Below are 18,927 nucleotides of genomic sequence, written 5' to 3' on the forward strand. Positions count from 1 at the left end.
TAAAGAACTACCTGACTTTTAGAAGACATCTGAAGGCAGTCCTGTTTAGGGAAGCTTTTAATGTCTGATGTTTTATCATGTTTTTAATTTTCTGTTGGGACCCTCCTAGAGTGGCTGGGGAAACCCAGCCAGATGGGTGGGTTATAAATAAATTAATTCTTCTTCTTCTTCTTCTTCTTCTTCTTCTTCTTCTTCTTCTTCTTCTTCTTCTTCTTCTGGGCCAGTGACATCCTCCTGGTCACAATGTGCTTGCCAGGACACAGATGAGGCAAGGCAGCAAGGTTGGGAGAATTCTGGACTGGTGCCACCAAAACAGGCCTTTCCTCACTGCTACCTATCAGGAGAACACCACCGCCTCTTCTTCTGCCCCATCTCCAACCATGAGCCACTGTAGCTTAAATCACGGCACCATCTTGACCCGAAAATTGATTGTGCTTCTATTGCCCACATTGATTTGAGATAAAGCACCACCTTCTGATAGAAAATGATTTTATATTATCTAAGCGAAGATAATAAAGTGAGCACCTGCAACTATGAACACACCTAGCTGGCTGCCACCTGAACATAACATTTGTTTTTAAAAGAAGGATGTTGCGGCAACCAGCGTTGGTGTATCTGGGTGCTGGCATGCCCAGGCTGACTCTGGTGATGATTTCTGACCTCTTTGTTGCTTCCCCCATCATTTGCTACTCTCTGGATGGTCATTCGGGATAGCTCAGTCGGCAGAGCATGAGACTCTTAATCTCAAGGGTCAATACCCACATTGGGCAAAAAGACTCCAGGATTGCAGGGGGTTGGATTAGATGACCCTCGTGGTCCCTTCCAACTCTAGAATTCTATGATTTTGGGGGAGGCCCTAGGCTATACTGCACTGGACTCTGATGCCTAGCCCCTAGTGGGATGCCCTGTGTAAATACTGATGAATCAGAAATAATAATAATAATAATAATAATAATAATAATAATAATAATAATGGTTCCTGCCTTGCCCTTCCTGTTTATAACCAGCACAGTCTGTATCCACCATATTTGCTCTTGCATTAACTATTAGGCATTAGCACATTTCCTTGATCTCAGATGAAAATGATCCGCACTCTTATTTCGTGCTTAATGCTTCACACCAGATCTTGCCCATTGTTCTGTCTGCAAGCAAACATAAGGCTTTGAGGTTTATCCAGGAAGTTGTGGTGCCTTGCCTGAAGGAAAGAAGATGTTTGTTCTTGGTCTTGGCTGGCTCTCAGATGACCCCTTCTCTCTGGACATTGCACAACGTTACGGCAGGCGGCTATATAAGAACACAGGAAGATCTCTGCTGGCTCAGGCCAAAGGTTCTGGCCATTTAGTCCATTGGCCAACTAGATGCCCTAACCTAATGGAAAGTTCACAAGCAGTACCCACGTGCAACAAGCACTGTCCCTATTGGTCAATCCCAGCAGCGGCATGTTGCCTTTGAGGCTGGAAGTATTTGTAGTCATTGTATAATCTGTCTTTCAAAAGTAGTAAACAGGTGAAATAGAGGTGTAGGTATATTGCAATTTTCTTGCATGGATAGAAATATTCCCTGGGTGACTTTATGATCAGAATGCAGTAACAGCTCATTAATTTCATTGCATCTGAGGGTTTTGTTTTTCCAAAAAAGCAGCAGGAACCACATTAACCCTTATAACTTATAATTTAGCAGAAGTGCTAAATCACGTTTTGCAAATGCGCAGAAGGCCAAATCGCAACCTGCGCATGCGCAGACTCGCAGACGTGGGTTGTGAACGCTGCGGGTTGCGAACGTGCATCCCGCACGGATCACGTTTGCAACCCGAGCGTCCACTGTATAAAGACAAGGAAAAGTTTTTTACAGTCCTTTTTTATTTCAATCTTTACAGAGGCAGGCTATAGAACCCAGCCTCTTGGATAATGGCGTTGTTCCGAGTGAATCTCCACCCCCCCCATCTCTCCCACTTCCTCATTCATCACTTCTACGGGTGCCACTAAGTGCCCTCTGTCTTTGAGCTCTTTGCTCTCCTACTTTTAAGGCTCGCTTGGTTCTGGGAGATGGAGGGTCTAGAATACCTTCTAATGATAACGTGTCAGCCGGGTGTTGCTCTGGATCTCCCATGATTTCCCAACTTTCCCCCTCATCTTCCTCTAAGCTGCAACCTCCCTTAAACCACTGTTGTAAATCTACACTGTCTTCCTTTTCCTCCTCCTTGGAAGGGTCAGGATAGAGAGGCAGTCTCCACCATTCCTCCTCTGCCCAGTCCCTGACAGGTAGCAAAAAACACTAAGGTTTTCAGCAGAGCTCCCTCTTTGAGTCCCTTCATCTTTGAAGGTGTTGGAAGTTATTGTTAGGATTATGATGTTCCGTTCCACCTAAACAGATGTGTGGAGCTGTTGTATGTCACATGTCTGCTTACATTCCAGCATAGCTTGCTGGGAACTTCTGTTTGTGTATTGCTTTTGCTTTGTGCTTCCTGCTTTTGCTTGGACACGAAGGGGAGCAGACATGTTTTTCCTTTGTCCTGATGCTGAATAAAATGCTTGTAAATATGCTTACATATGCCTCTGTCTGCCTTTCCGTTGCAAAGAGTTCTTATCTCTGCAGGTTCGCGTGCTCAGTCTCTAAAGGTTTCTGAGGCTTGAGTCACAGTTTTGATGCTGTTCCGAGAACCGGAGTTTGCCCAGCTGCTGGCCGGTGGGCTGGAGCCAGCTGGGGCTGCCAATTGCCCCTGGCTCCCAGGACGCACCCCAACAATTATTGGTAAAAGGTCTTCACAGTGGCTGGGCAACCACTGGCCAGAGGGCAGAATGTGGGTCTCCAGGCCTCTCGGTCTGGCCTGTGAAACTTTCTCCAGTCTTTGTTCCTCATTGGGCCAAATGGTTTTACATAACTGGAATACGTCCTTAAACTCTAATAATTCCTCTTGCTTATGGAGGATAAAGTGTGATGAAACTAGCCCAATAAAGTCTACATTCATTGCTCTGCCCACTGTTAGCTCTGGCCCTGCCCACCACTGGAATGTGGCCCTTGGAAGGTTCTCCAGAAGGAACTCTGGCCCTCTGCTTTAGTTCTGTTTTGTAAGCTGTGCCACAAATTTCCTTGAATAGTGAGGTAGAAATTTCCGTAGAAAAAAAATTATGTAAATAAATAGCACAAATTTAAGATATTTTGCTTTATTGTTAAAAAGGGCTTTCCTGCCCTAAAACAAATGTGAACTAAACAAGGTGGAAATAGTTCATGGTGTTGAAACACGTAATTGGTTCATCCATTACAACCCAGTTTGTGGGTGGAACTGAACAGAGAACTTTAAAAAAACAGCCTTGCTGTGTGTGTCAAAGTTGATCAGGCCTGAGACACACAGCACAATGTTTTCTTTGCAAAAGGTAAGACAATGATATCAGGACAAGCAACCATAACCCGGAGTCTTCCTTTGCAAGCGAATACATAGATAAATAACCAGACAGAAAATGAAAGTTCAAAGCTTCATCACCTAATTAAGCATTGCAGATTTTAGGACTTTTTCTCCCTTGTAAAGGGAAGCCTTGGAAAAGGGGAATAGAGACTAGAGTGAAGAAATCCCCCTATATGTGAATATATCGTAAACATAAATGTCTCTAAGTTGGCCTTAGTGCTACTTCTTGTTAGGGTTGCCAAAGATGTTTAAAGATACAAGATGAATTTTATCCATGATGCTTTGAGGATTTCACTTTGGCAGTCCTGAGGAAGAAAAATAAGGATATTTAAGAGACAATAAATAAATTATGCAATTAAGTTAAAATATCCAAGGAAATACTACCAATATCTACACAAGTATCTTCAGACAAAATTTGCTCAGTAAGGAAATATAGGTTTCCACCCTTATTTCTCATACATATCAATGGGGCTGGATAGATGTATAGGATTGCAGACTTGCTATATTTTATGTTTGGTTTTAAGTCTTGTGGACACAGCCATAAGACTTCTGTACGCAGTATGAAAAATTACCCTTTTACCCTGTATTCAGTTTTGTGGTGTGTGGTACCAGTAAGTATACTACTACTACTACTATTTCCATTATTATTAATAAATTAATTAATTTTATTAATATTCTGGGTGGCTCCCAACAGAATATTAAAAACACAATAAAACCTCAAACATTAAAAACTTCCCGAAACAGGGCTGCCTTCAGATTCTTTCTAAAAGTCAGATAGTTGTTTATTTCTTTGACATCTGGTGGGAGGGCGTTCCACAAGGCAGGCGCCACTACCGAGAAGGCCCTCTGCCTGGTTCCCTGTAACCTCACTTCTCACAGGGAGGGAACTGCCAGAAGGCCCTCGGAGGAGGACCTCAGCGTCCGGGTTGAATGCTGTGGGTGGAGACTAAGTGGCCCAACATGAGCAAGTGGGATTAGTGCCTCTTCCAATGATAATGTGCTAGCCAGTTATGCTCTCCAGCCAATACATTATTGCATGGTGGGCACTATATGCAACAATGGAAAGTTAGATGATGGCCAATTTCCATGGCCCAAAGAGAAGATCCGTATTCTTACATATTCTTACAGCTTTGCATAGATCTCCTTTGCTTGATGGGAGCCACTGAAATTAGCTTGAGATTGTAGGGTTGGGAGGGGAGTCTGATTAATATGGAATTAGTTGTGGGAAACAAGATTATTCACAGGGAATTTACCGTATAATCTCTGGATCCTTTGCCTGTCGTTGTGTGGGAGGTTGAACTTATTTGGGTTCACAAAGGAATAGGAAGGGAACATCAAAGAACCACGGACATTTGAATGGCTCAGTCCCAAGGAATGACCAAATTCATGTGCAGCAACAAGGAATAGGTTGATTTCTAAAAGACAGAAGAAGAAAAACAGGGAAGGGAGTAAGGTGAGTGTCGAGTACGTATCCCAAGGGGATATATGGTGGCATGTGTCCACCTCCAGGCCACAGACACATTCCCCATGGCACATGTTGAAAAATGAAAATACTGCATCTAGAAAACTGTCATAGGGACATAATAATAGCCTGCTGGATCAACCCAAAAACCTCATTTAATCTAGTATCCTGTTCTCACGGTGGCCAACCAGGAGGGAGCCCCATTCAGTTCAATGGAACTTACTTCTGGGGTAGCTATGACTAGGATTGAGTTGTTGGTTCTGATCCTCATATCAGAATTCAGAAATAATGGTTTTCTGAATCATCCCTAGGGGCACCTAGAACTTGGAACAACCTCCCTAGCGGGGGGTACCTGACCCCATCACTGCTCACTTTTGGACAAGCAGTGAAAATGGTATTATTCCAGCAGGCATTTTCAGGTTAAAACGTTTCTCAACTGACTTTTGTTGCTTCGCCTAATATTTTGCCATTGCTGTGCTTTTATCTCCATAAGGTTTATTTTATAACGATTTGATTGTTGCTTATGCTTTCAAGCTGCCTTGTTACACTGGGGGTTGGGAGAGACGGAACAGAAACGAAACCAACCAACCAACCAACCAACCAACCAACCAACCAACCAACAGAAACACTCAGCAGGAAATCACTTACCTCTGTTGAATTCCGAAAAGCGCTCGCTGTCATCAAAATGAGCATCTCCCCCTATGCCTTGTCCAGGAAAATAGGCATGAGCCAACGTCCCTCCTCTTCCATCAAAAGGAGAACCGTCGCCATGGGCTGCATTTGAAAGGAAGTAACAGCTACTGTCAGCGCAAAACTTGCAGTTAGGTTAGCAGTCACAATACACTGACATTTTCCGCCTGCTCGTGTAGCCCCAATCACACTGCGGCTATTTGGCTCTCCAAATGGCCATGTATGGACACCATATGGTTCCCCTCCTGATTGGTATTTCATTGTAGGTGTATTCTGCAGCATGTTCTTGTTACAATAACAAGGCATCAGTGGTGGATTCATTCAGCTTTATTAGTTGAAACTATACTGGACCCTGCTTAGTTTTGCAAATATACTAGCAGTTTTATTGCTGCACCACTAGGAGGACCTGAGATGCTGCCTAGCACCTTATGGTTGTCCAGAGGGGCTCTAGCACACCAAAAGCAGAACCAAACATTTGTAGTATGAAAAGGAAGTTATGGAGTATGCCATGGCAGGAAAGAAAGCAGAACGACCAACTCAAAACTTTTTCAGGTACAAACAGTCTTGAAAGCAGACTCAGGTGTGACCACACCAATAGCATCATGAGCACATATCATCATGAGCGCACATGAAAAAGGCTGTCTGCAGGTGCTCCATATCAGTGGCAGCAGTGGCGGCAGCGATTAAACCTTTGGATGAAATGCACTGTTCGTTGTGCTTCCACAACTCATGTTTCTAAAGAATTAGGAACGCCTGAGTAAAGGGAGTAACAGGACTAGACTGGGGAGAAGTCAAGATGTCCTCCAGATGTCATTGGAAAGCAACTGCTGCCATCCCTGATCACTGATGCTGCTGAACGGGACTGATGGGTGTTGGAGTCCCACAACATTGGGACGGTCACAGGTCTAGGTGGTGGTAGTTGCTTTTTGGGGCGGCGGTTTTGGGATATATATATTTTGCCCCTCACCAACCCACTTCCTTTTTAAACAGAACTATACTGTCTCTAACTGAGCTAAAGGGACCCCTGATCATTAAGCCCAGTTATGGGCGACTCTGGGGTTGCAGCGCTCATCTCGCTTTACTGGCCAAGGGAGCCGGCGTTTGTCTGCAGACAGCTTCTGGGTCATGTGGCCAGCACTTCTGGCAAACCAGAGCAGCGCACGGAAACGCTGTTTACCTTCCTGCCAGAGCGGTACCTATTTATCTACTTGCACTTTGACGTGCTTTCAAACTGCTAGGTTGGCAGGAGCAGGGACTGAGCAACGGGAGCTCACCCCCTCCCTGGGATTTAAACCACCGACCTTCTGATCGGCAAGCCCTAGGCTCAGTGGTTTAGACCACAGCGCCACCCGCATCCCTCCTAACTGAGCTAGTTAGGGCTTACTTCTTTTCATAAGGACTGACAGGTCCGGACAGCACTAATGTTAAGGATAGGGCCGGCTCGACCATGCCTCAGGCTGAAACAATCAGCTCAGGTCTGAATAGTGCAGCAAGCATTTTCAAAGTATTAGCCCTAGTAGAGGCAGGGAGTACCATTGCAAAACATATCTGCCCCTGTTTATGGACAAAGAAGGCTACTTAGAATTTGATCAGTGAAAGCATCTTCCCCCCCTCCATGGTTAACTCAGAGGCGATTTTCTGATGACTGTTCCCGAGTAATGCTCCAGAAAAGGCCCCACTCACTCTATGTGTTAAAAAAAATTAAAATGTTCATGTTTTATTTGGGTAGTTCATAAATATAAACATCCCTTACCACCAGTTGCAAACCAGATTTCAATATCAGCAGGTCTGGAAGTTCTCCTGAACTGCAATGGGGTCACATCGCTCCACACCTTGAATGCCTTTGCTATTGCCTCTTCCACCTTGGACTTCGGCATATCTGGGGTGTAGTTATTAATCCTGGGAGCAACAGGGAAAACCAAAATATTAGTATCCAGGAAATGTCACTTCTGATATGTTATGTACTGAAGTTCTCACCCTGGGCCAGCAGGGGGATACTGTAGATAGTTATACAAATAAGGGATCGAAAGTGACATTCAGTGATTGGATAGTTTTAGAAAGTTGTTACAGTAACGTTGTACTGGAGCTCTATATAAGCAGGCTGACTGAACCCTTCAGTTCAGTTCTGTCCTGGCCTGTGAATAAACAAGAGGTGTTTGAAGAATCGCTGTGTCGTCTGATATGTTCACCCACAACTTAACATGATATTTCAAAGGGAGAGAAAGAGAGAGGAGACTTTAGCAGGGCTAACCTGTATGTCAGCAATGTCTTTCCCCATCTTACTGCAGATTTTTCTGAGATATCTGAGACTCCACACCGAGGCTGCTCCATTGTCTCCATCGTTTCTTGGTTCATTTTCCCAGTGACAGTCAAATGAAAGAAACTCTGCATTTGTCTGAGCTTCTCCTCTATGCTTTGACCGCCACTTTTAAGATGTGATGATGATGATGGGAAGTACTTATCGAGATAAGCCTGTACCAGGAAGCAAGAAAGCCAAATTAAGAGCGCTCCATCATGCATTTATTGCACCTTGCAAATGACATTTTACTGATGGTGTGATGGAGGCAGCTGGGCCAGACATTTGAGTTGTTTCTTTTCCTTCAGGAAAATGAAAGGTTTTCATTGGCAGAAAGGTGTAGGAAGTGATTTCTTTTGGCAATCTCCCTCCCTTCGCACCCTCTCTGGAAGGTCCTCTAACCCAGGATGATATGCACACCAACACATAAAATCCTACCTACAATAAGAACATAAATACGGTGCAGTTTTATAAAGCACATTGTGTAGTGGCCTCCACCAATCATCTCAATAAACTCTGCGCCTTTCGAACGGTGATGGAAATATGATACTAAGGGGGACCAATGGTACTTCCAATTGGATGGCATCCCACCATTGGGACAGCCTCGCATCACCTTGTAACAGGCAGTGCCCATCACTGGTACCACCAGAATGCCCTTCGCCACTGATCTTAAGTCTGAGCATTCAAGGAGATACGGGGCTCCACCAAATATTTGGGTCCATGACATTCAGGGGTTTTGTAGACCAGAGTAACACCCTCAGATCAGGTCCAGTAGCATAAAGGCAACTGGTATTATCAGAAGGATGCTGTCCCATTAAGGCAAATGGAGAGCTGCCCCACCAATCCCCAGGCTGCCCTTGGTCAATCTTCTGCCTCCTTATTTACAACCAGCTGTGGGGCTGCTCTGCCTGCCATTGGCTCTGGCTCCCCCCACTGTTGGTCTTGTGCCTTACCAGCCCCAATGGGCAGCAGCTTAACTCTTTTGTGCTCTGTTGCCCCTGCCACTTTGGTCCAAACTCTGCAAAAATGGCCTATTTGTTCGAATAATGTAATGACGATGATCATGGCAGGATCAGACCCCCACTATAAACATACACATGTAGATGCATTGCTGCTGCAGTCACATCTAGGTTGACTGTAGTTTGGACAAATTAGACCACCACATCCTTTTCAATTAAAGTTTGTGGATGCAACCAATTCCATTGCAAATCTCAATTTCAGACTAGGACTGTGGACTGAAGGTTGCTACCTTGCAGCAATTAAGTGGGTCTGGCCCTGGTCAGTGCCTGGATGGGAGATCATGTGAAAAAGTCCACTATACATTTATTTATTGAATTTACATCCCACCCTTCCTCCCCAAGGAGCCAAGGGCAGCAGCTTTATGTTGGAAGAGATGATGTACACCTAGAAGCAACAGGTCACGTGCTGCCCACAAACATTTACATCCATCCTTCACAGCAACATAATACACGATTAAAAATAAAGCCTTCCCTACAATATAGTGGCAGGACAGCTAATATTTACTGCCAATAAAAGCTTTGACGTCACATACCTCTACAAACTTCATATCCTCAACGCTCTGTGCTTCAGGGTCGTGAGCTATTGGGACAGCCAAGCTGTAGGGCAGAAAAAGTGCCATGCAGATCAGGGCGCCGTTCATTGTGGATCTTACTGAAGGACCCGTATCAGAGGAGAAGATCTTCAGCCTGTGGTGTCTGCCAACAGCACATGGAACCTTTATATAGAGACATTGCACTTCTGGTGGTAGCCCCCACTGACTCATGCCATGTTGTCACATTGTCTGTGGCTTTGGGAGTTTATGTCATACTTTTTTTGGGGGGGGGGGAACATGAAGTGGTAACTCTCTAAAGGAAAAACCCCCACCGCTCCTCGAGTGTCAGTCTTACATAGGAAGCAACGTACCTCATTCCTCTTTATTGCGTTGTCAGCTGAAACCTCAGAGTAACAAGGAGACTTCCTCCCCAAACCCATCTGCAGACAGTTTCTTTGCTAGAGAGATGGTCAGCTGAGGTTGTTTCTTCTTCTTCTTCTCCTCCTCCTCCTCCCATCATCATCATCATCATCATTATACAACCATCTCAAAATAATGTTCTATAAAAACAGCAAAATAACAGCTGAAAACACAAATATAATCAGAAATATATTTTAAAAAACTAGAACCAAACAAAACAAACAGTTGTGGCAAAGAGCCATATAGCCAACTGAAAAAGTCCATCGGGGGTGGGGTGGGGATGTCTTCACTCTTCACTTGGTACTGGAAAGTGCAGATTGTGGGCACCTGCCACATACCCTCCAACATTTCTGCAATGAAAATAGGCATGTCTTATTCAATTATTCTCCTTTCTCCTGGGCCGTGTCCAGAAAGCGGTGTTGGGGGATGAGTGTTCAGACCCCTGGGCTCTCACTTGTGGGGTGCCTCAGGGTTCCATCCTCTCCTGCATGCTTTTTAATATCTATATGAAGCCGTTGGGAGAGATCATCAGGGGGTTTGGGCTGGGTGTTCATCAATATGCAGATGACACCCAGCTCTACCTCTTCTTTAAATCAGAACCAGTGAAGGCGGTGAAGGTCCTGTGTGAGTGCCTGGAGGCGGTTGGAGGATGGATGGCGGCTAACAGATTGAGGTTGAATCCTGACAAGACAGAAGTACTGTTTTTGGGGGACAGGGAGCGGGTGGGTGTGGGGGATTCCCTGGTCCTGAATGGGGTAACTGTGCCCCTGAAGGACCAGGTGCGCAGCCTGGGATTCATTTTGGACTCACAGCTGTCCATGGAGGCGCAGGTTAACTCTGTGTCCAGGGCAGCTGTCTACCAGCTCCACCTGGTATGCAGGCTAAGACCCTACCTGCCCGCCAACTGTCTTGCCAGAGTGGTGCATGCTCTAGTTATCTCCCGCTTGGACTACTGCAATGTGCTCTATGTGGGGCTACCTTTGAAGGTGACCCGGAAACTACAACTAATCCAGAATGCAGCAGCTAGACTGGTGACTGGGAGTGGCCGCCAGGACCACATAACACCAGTTCTGAGAGATCTGCATTGGCTCCCAGTACGTTTCCGAGCACGATTCAAAGTGTTGGTGCTGACCTTTAAAGCCCTAAACGGCCTCGGTCCTGTATACCTGAAGGAGCGCCTCCACCCCCATCATTCAGCCTGAGATCCAGTGCTGAGAGCCTTCTGGCGGTTCCCTCATTGCGAGAAGTGAGGCTACAGGGAACCAGACAGAGGGCCTTCTCGGTAGTGGCGCCCGCCCTGTGGAACGCCCTCCCATCAGATGTCAAAGAGATAAACAACTACCTGACATTCAGAAGACATCTTAAGGCAGCCCTGTTCAGGGAAGTTTTTAATATTTAACGTTGTACTGTTTTTAACACTTGATTGGGAGCTGCCCAGAGTGGCTGGGGAAACTCAGCCAGATGGGCGGGGTATAAATAATAAATTATTATTATTATTATTATTATTATTATTATTATTATTATTATTCTATTTATACGGCACCCATCTTACTGAGTTGCCCCAGCCACTCTGGGAGGCTTTCAACATATATAAAAACACAATAGAACATAAAACATTTAAGAAAACTTCCCTATACAGAGCTGCCTTCAGATGTCTTCTAGAGGTTGTATAGTTACTTATCTCATTGGCTTGGGGGTCAGATCACTCCATACCCTTCAATATTTCTCCGATGAAAATAGGGACGTTCTAAGGAAAAGCAGGACATTCCAGGATCAAATGAGAAACCAAAATGGCTTCTGTAAATCTGGGGCTGTCCCTGGAAAACAGGGACACTTGGAAGGTCTGCTATCATCTCTTGATATTCTACAGAACAGGGGCAACCGCACTAAAATCCGTGCTCTGAGTTATTGCAGAGTAGGTTTCTGAAATCTTTGGAACTTGCAAAAGAAACTCCCCTGCAGACTGCAGTGACCTATTAGGTATGTAGGGGGTAAGGCAGTCTCTCAAGTGACCTGATCCTGAGCTGTATAGGGCCTTATCTGTTGCCCACACCTTGAACTTAGCCTGGTGGCATATTGGCAGCCAGTGCAAATCTGTCAAACAGAGTGTCATGCTGGTAGTAGTTTGCTCATGCAAGCGATAAGAGCTAATGGGTGGGTGGGAGATCTTTGGTAATCTTTCCCTTGCATTTGAATAAGACACCCACCAGAGCTTGTGGATGGAAATGCACCAGAACCTGCTTGTGGACTTCCTACAGGCACGCTGAGAACAGGACACTGAGCTGGGCTCCCCATTTTGTGGAAAAGCAATTTGTGAGTTGCTAATAGATCCGTGGTTCTCAAACTTGATGGAGACCTTTGAGGGAGACTTTATTCACCAAGTCTGAACAACAACAACAACAGATGCAGAACTCATCTGCTGCAGTTTTGATGGCTACAGCCAGAATTGTTGATATTACACCTATTTTGAAAGATCAGTTTTGCCTGCCTCTCTGCTTCTGAGCTCAGATTTATTTCATGGTAAACTACTTTAAAATAAAGCAATGCCTGTCTTTGCCGGTTATGTACTGTTTGCTGATTTGGTTCTGTGCTCTTTCTGTATTCCTGGATTTTGTTCAATGGGTTGGATACTGTCAACCCATTAATTTGAGCCCATATTGGATTTTTATGAGATTATGTTTGCTTTCACTTGTTCCTGCTTTCGATCTGCCTTCAGTCCCTTTGTAGAAATAGTTAACTAACTAGATAAACTGACTAAATAAACTGTAGATGCAATCAAGTATAGGCAGTTTTGCAGCATGTAAAGCGATCGTGTTACTGTAAGGCACATCGCTGCATGTACAATTGGTTGCAAAACGTTGGAAGAAAATGGTGACAAACACAAACGACTAAACTTACACGCTTGTAAAAGGCTGGGGAAATTGAAGGGGTAGACGAGTCACTTTCTTCAACCGTTTTATTATTTATGGGACAAAAGCAAGGTTTTTTGAGAGCCCAACACAGGATAAATAATACAGTGGTACCTCGGGTTAAGAACTTCATTCATTCTGGAGGTCCGTTCTTAACCTGAAACTGTTCTTAACCTGAGGTACCACTTTAGCTAATGGGGCCTCCCGCTGCCATGCGATTTCTGTTCTCATCCTGAAGCAAAGTTCTTAACCCGAGATACTATTTCTGGGTTATTGGAGTCTGTAACCTGAAGCGTCTGTAACCCGAGGTACCACTGTATAAGGGATAAATAATAATGATCTGCATCCTGCTCTCCTTATTTATCCACTTCCTTTTTGGAAAGAGAGATGCCAGTGGGTGTGCTATAGTGTATTTCTGCTGATCTGTGCAATTGAAGCTTTATAATTTTCACTCTGCACATACAACTCCAGCATCATCACTGGCAGACAGGCGACATTCCTTATTCTCAGCACTTGGACTGAGCCAGTTCATGCAGTTCAGCAAATTAGTTCAAAAATCTCTGAACAACAGCTGGAAGTAGTTCCCATAATTGCTGGATGAACTGAACATAGATTACGTTCATTTTGGGGTAGAACTTTGAATGATGTCCACTTCACTCAACTTCAAATTCATTCAAATCCAAATTACATTTTAAAAAACTCTTTAGGAATGGGGAGCCTATGGCCCTCCAGATGTAGTTGGACTACAACTCCCATCATCCCTGACCACTGGCCATGGTGGCTGGGGCTGATGGGAGTTGTAGTCCAACAAACATCTGGATGGTGACAAGTTTGCTATCCTTGCTTTTTTCAGACTCTTTGGGGCTTCAAGATTAAAGATTATAATAGCTGAAACAAACAAATTTGAACAATTCACATCCCACCACACAGGAACTTTATAGGAGGATGAATACTTTCAATTTTTTCTAAGCATTGTTTGATGCGACTGTTACTTTAAATCTGTGCTGATGTTGAACAATAGATTGTTCAATGACTGCTCTTCTCGTTTTCCTGTTTTGGGTGTGATTTTATTTGACTGAAATTGCCAACTTTACCTAAGAATTTTCGGCGAGTCATCTTGGAAAGTTGGCAGGTTTATGCACTAAACCAATAAGGTCAGAAACACTTTAGATGCCAACATACCTTGATATCTGAAATGAAGAATTTCATCATGACTGAAGCATCAGCCGTACGTGATCCCTTTGTGCAATGTTGAGAAACTGTAGCTATCTGTTAGCCACAAACCAGGAAAAAATAGATATGAGTTAGTCTTTTGTCCACCAAAGTCTAGAGTGGATTCCTGCCATCGTGCTCCATCGTCATCAAGAAACCACTTCATTTTATAACCATCTCAAGCCTCTCCACAGATCCTCGTGACATTTCTCATTCCTTCCTTGTAGCCCCATGTAGCTAACTGAAATGGAGGAAAGACATTAAGTAGCAAAAGCATGAAAAAGTCATGATCCGTCCTAACAAAAGCCCTGTGTGACTAAGCGATGGGCAGCTGAGTCTCTTTCTGAACCAAGTCAATTTCACACATGATAGTTCATAAGTCTGACCTATCCTATTCCTGCATTAAAGTCATTTAAACAAACAAACAAAAAACCTACATGAAAAGTCATATCTAATTATGAACTTAAATGCACATTTTATAACGAAATCATACTTTATTATATTATAAAGTGATTTTTGGATGTGTATTTAAACTCAATGTGCACATTTTTATAGAAGGTTTATCATGAAATAATCATTTTAATGCATTTGGCACTTTTTTGTGATGAAAAAGTCCTTCTCTTCAAGCAGTGCGTAGTTAAAACTGTGCAACTCATTCCCACAGATGTCTTCTAAAAGTCTTGTGGTTACTTCCTCCTTGACTCGGGGGGGGGGGGGGTCGCACAACTCCATACCCTCCAACATTTCTCCAAGGAAAATAGGGATGTCCTAAGGAACTGATGTCCCATGGAGTGCAAGAAGATCAAACCTCTCCATTCTGAAGGAAATCAGCCCTGAGTGCTCACTGGAAGGACAGATCCTGAAGCTGAGGCTCCAATACTTTGGTCACCTCATGAGAAGAGAAGACTCCCTGGAAAAGACCCTGATGTTGGGAAAGATGGAGGGCACAAGGAGAAGGGGACGACAGAGGACGAGATGGTTGGACAGTGTTCTCGAAGCTACCAACACGAGTCTGACCAAACTGCGGGAGGCAGTGGAAGACAGGAGTGTCTGGCGTGCTCTGGTCCATGGGGTCACGAGGAGTCGGACACGACTAAACGACTAAACAACAACAACAAAGGAAAAGTGGGACATTCCAGGATCACATCAGAAACCGGAATGGCTTCTGTAAATCTGGGACTGTCCCTGGAAAATAGGGACCCTCCAAGGGTCCCTGGGCATCTGGTTGGCCACTGTGAGAACAGGATCCTGGACTAGATGGTCCATTCGGTTGACCCAGCAGGTTCTTAGTATGTTCTTGTGAGGGCTGTATCTCAAAATTTGGAGCAGTGCAAAATCTGAAGGATCATTCTGTTCCTATCTGCTCATTAGTCTTCCAAATGGCTTACCTTCTCCAACAGGGAAGGGCTGTACCTCAGTTGAACAGCAAATGCTTGGCATGCAGAAGGTCTCAGGTGCAATCCCAGCATCTTCAGGTAGGCCTGGCAAGAGAACCTTGGCTGAAACCTTGGAGAGTCACTTCCAGTTACTGTAGGCCAGTGGTTGCCAAACTTGGCCCTTCAGCAGTTTTTGGACTACAACTCCCATCATCCCTAGCTAACAGGACCAGTGGTCAGGGATGATGGGAATTGTAGTCCCAAAACAGCTGGAGGGCCAAGTTTGGCCACCGCTGCTGTAGGCCATGTGAGCTAGGCAAACCAATAGCCTGATGGCACCTTTATATGTTCCCATGGATTCTTCCAGCAATCACAACAGCTAAGTCCAAACGAGGCAACTACTTTTTGAATCTGCTCCGGTTAAAATGGCCATGAGGCCTTCTGTCTAGGATTCTTTGAAAAGTTGCTTTTGCAGGGTTGCTTCCTAAGGTGCTTGCTGCGACTTTTCTCTAGCAAATTAGTGTTGGTTGGTGGCACAATCGTAGTTCAATTATGCAATATGAAAGCACCTTAAACCACAGGACTGAGTGAGATCATACGAGAGAAATGAAGGGTGTGTTTGAGAGAGAGATGGGTCTGCAGTTTATCTTTCTTGCAATGTGAGCAAGAAGTTTGAATATGGTGCACACAATACTTGGGGCTGGTCCAGCTGCCTTTGGTTTTTCGCTTGATGAATCACAGCTGAACTGTTTCTACTGAAAAGCATTGTGAGGTCAGATGATTTGCAAGTTAGGGCTGCCATGTTCAATCTGAGCTGAACACAGCTGTGTGAATCTAGAACAGATCTGTCAACAAACCCTGCAGCTGATAGGCGAATCCATATTCTAAAGAAGTCTTCCAGCCTTCTTTACTTGAGGGGTAGCCAACGCAGGGCCCTCCAGATGTTGCTGGACTACATATTCCATCAGCCACTGCTAACATGCCCATCTGGAGTGGACCACATTGGCTACCCCTCAGACATGAGATATTGTGGCAGCAGCTTGGTTATATGCTGCATTAGAAGTAGTCAATGCGGTACTCTTCAGATGTTGATGAACCGCAGCTCCCATCATCCCCAGCAATTGGCCATACAGGCAAGGGATGATGGGAAATTGAGTCCAAAGACACATGGAAGGTAACCGCATTGTCTACCCTTGTGCTGCATGCCTTTTATCCTAGCCTCAGGGATAAGCTGGAAACACGCGTCAGCAATTGCATTGGAGGATGCTGTAACATACAAACCCTACACTGCTGAGTCAGCCCTTAGTTCGTCTAGCCCAGAACTGTCTCCAACGAGTGCCATTTTGTTCCCCAAGGTCTCAGCCGAGGGAGTCCAGGCAAAGAGCCTGGGCCTTGTGCACCCTCCCTGTTGAGGCCTCTGCATTTGTTCAGATGGAGTATCACCACAAGGTGGTTTTCCCCACCCACTTGGACAGACAGTGAACATCCAGGGCCGTAGCTCAGCGGTGAAGCACATGGCTTACTTCCCCCAGGAAGAAAGCTTGCAGCGTTTGGGACTTTTTAGTTTAGAGAAGAAGGCAAGGAAGAGGAGACCTGATCAGAAGTTTATAAAACTATGCATGGCATGGAAAGAGTATGTGGCGAAAAGTCCCGCCCCCCCCCTTGTTAACACTAGAATTCATGGGCATCCAAAGAATCTGAATACAGTGGTACCTCAGGTTACATACGCTTCAGGTTACATACGCTTCAGGTTACAGACTCCACTAACCCAGAAATAGTGCTTCAGGTTAAGAACTTTGCTTCAGGATGAGAATAGAAATTGTGCTCTGGTGGCGCAGCGGCAGCAGGAGGCCCCATTAGCTAAGGTGGTGCTTCAGGTTAAGAACAGTTTCAGGTTAAGAACGGACCTCCGGAACGAATTAAGTACTTAACCCGAGGTACCACTGTATTGGAAGATTCAGCAGGACGATTCGTGCAGTACATAGCTAAACTATGGAACTTGCCTGACAGAGGGCATTGATGGCCACCAACTTGGATGACTTCCAAGGAAGTTTAGATGAATTCATGGAGGAAAAGGCTATTTATTGATGGTTACTAGCCATGACTCCAGATGCCTCCACAGCTGGAGGCAGCAATGCCTCTGAAATCACAGGAGAGGATGTTATTGTGTTAGGATCCAGCTTGTGGGTTTCAGATAGGATGCTGGATTTGATGGGCCGCTGGCCTGATACAGCAGGCCCTTCTTATATTCTAAAGCAGTAGACAGCATGTGCCACTCACCTGACTTCCCTAATGTGCTTCAGAATGGAGGTAGGCGTGGTGTAAATGTGCCAGCTGGAGCTCTGGATGGGTTCTGCTTCTGTGTTTGCACTGCACTGCCCTCAACACCATCTTCTACCAGCCCCTCTCCATCCAGGCAGCACTGACTTGGCTGAAGAGTGCTCAGGTCAGCGGTGCAGCCCTGTGATAACATGTGTCCAGGGTTTGAATACGGAATGCACCAATTTCAGATGCGGTTGGGAAAGACTGCTGTCTGCATGGCTGGGGAGCTGTTGCCCATCACTGTCTCCCTGCCCTGTGCAATGCCCTCCCATCAGATGTCAAGGGAACAAACAACTGTTTGGTGTTTTATCGTATTTTTAATATTCTGTTGGGAGCCACCCAGAGAGCTTGGGGCAACCCAGTCAGATGGGTGGCATACAAACAATTATTCTTATTCTTATTCTTATTATTAATGTTACTGAGTTACATGATGCCCAACAGCATGGCTTGTAGGAGCCAGCTTCTTATTTTTGTAGTTTGATATTTCTTGCATAGAAATCTGCCTTTCTTCTACTGTGGAATGGGGCAGCCCTGCATATTTTCACAGGGCAAGCAACGTAGGTATGCAGACTTTTTGTTCTTGAGGATCTGCCTCATCAATAGCAAGCAAAATGGGAAATTCTAGTTCTCAGTGAAGCTCCACATGTTGACTGGCATTTCCACACCCTGTAAAGAACTACGGCGCACAAATGCTTCTATTTTGCAATGGATTCTCTGAGGTAAGTCCTGTTTTAATGCTACTGCTACTATTATTTTCGTGTCATTGCTAATGTGGGTTTGTTTCGTTTTTGTTTTAAATTTACTAAGTTGTAGTGGCGATATATTGTTGGAAGCCACCTTGGCCACACTGAACCCTAAAAAGCAGCTTTAAAAAAAATATAACAAACAAATACAGTAATCAGCTACCGCTAAGCCTTTAGCACCCAGAAGGAACTTAGCTACATGTGTCACAATTTGTCAATTTCCCATGCAGCCAAGCTGTTCCGCATTTGTTACGGCTATTAATATGACTCAGCAGCCCTTAACATATTTTTTCTGAGAAGTCTCCACTTGCTCAATAAAACAGCACCCAGATGGAGATTAAGGAAGCCTTTTTTCCCTGCAGACACGTCCTTGTTAGGACATAACATGTTACAGTGCAGAAAAATTAATCTCAGCTTTTTCTTTTAATTAGGAATGGGGAAGAAATTCAGTTCAGGTCTCACCCAAAGCCAAATCTATCAAATTTGCACTTTCTGAAGCACACATGAACCAAAACACCGCTATCGTTTGAAATTTGCACATC

The 18,927-nt window shown here is 44.8% G+C and overlaps 1 protein-coding gene across 1 annotated transcript; it reads right to left on the bottom strand.

Annotated features, from left to right (window-relative positions):
* Positions 1-3,148: 3,148 nt before the first annotated feature.
* LOC308475309 (collagenase 3-like) lies at positions 3,149-9,585 on the bottom strand. The gene is made up of 6 exons (XM_081002382.1): positions 9,404-9,585; positions 7,807-8,027; positions 7,309-7,454; positions 5,514-5,639; positions 4,657-4,818; positions 3,149-3,708 (listed from the first exon to the last, which is right to left on the bottom strand). The coding sequence occupies exons 1-6, from the start codon at positions 9,509-9,511 to the stop codon at positions 3,695-3,697; spliced, it is 777 nt and encodes a 258-aa protein (XP_080858508.1). The 5' UTR covers positions 9,512-9,585; the 3' UTR covers positions 3,149-3,694.
* Positions 9,586-18,927: the final 9,342 nt, after the last annotated feature.

Source organism: Podarcis pityusensis, assembly GCF_964106645.2.
Source record: "Podarcis pityusensis genome assembly, chromosome: 4".
Classification (NCBI taxonomy): domain Eukaryota; kingdom Metazoa; phylum Chordata; class Lepidosauria; order Squamata; family Lacertidae; genus Podarcis; species Podarcis pityusensis.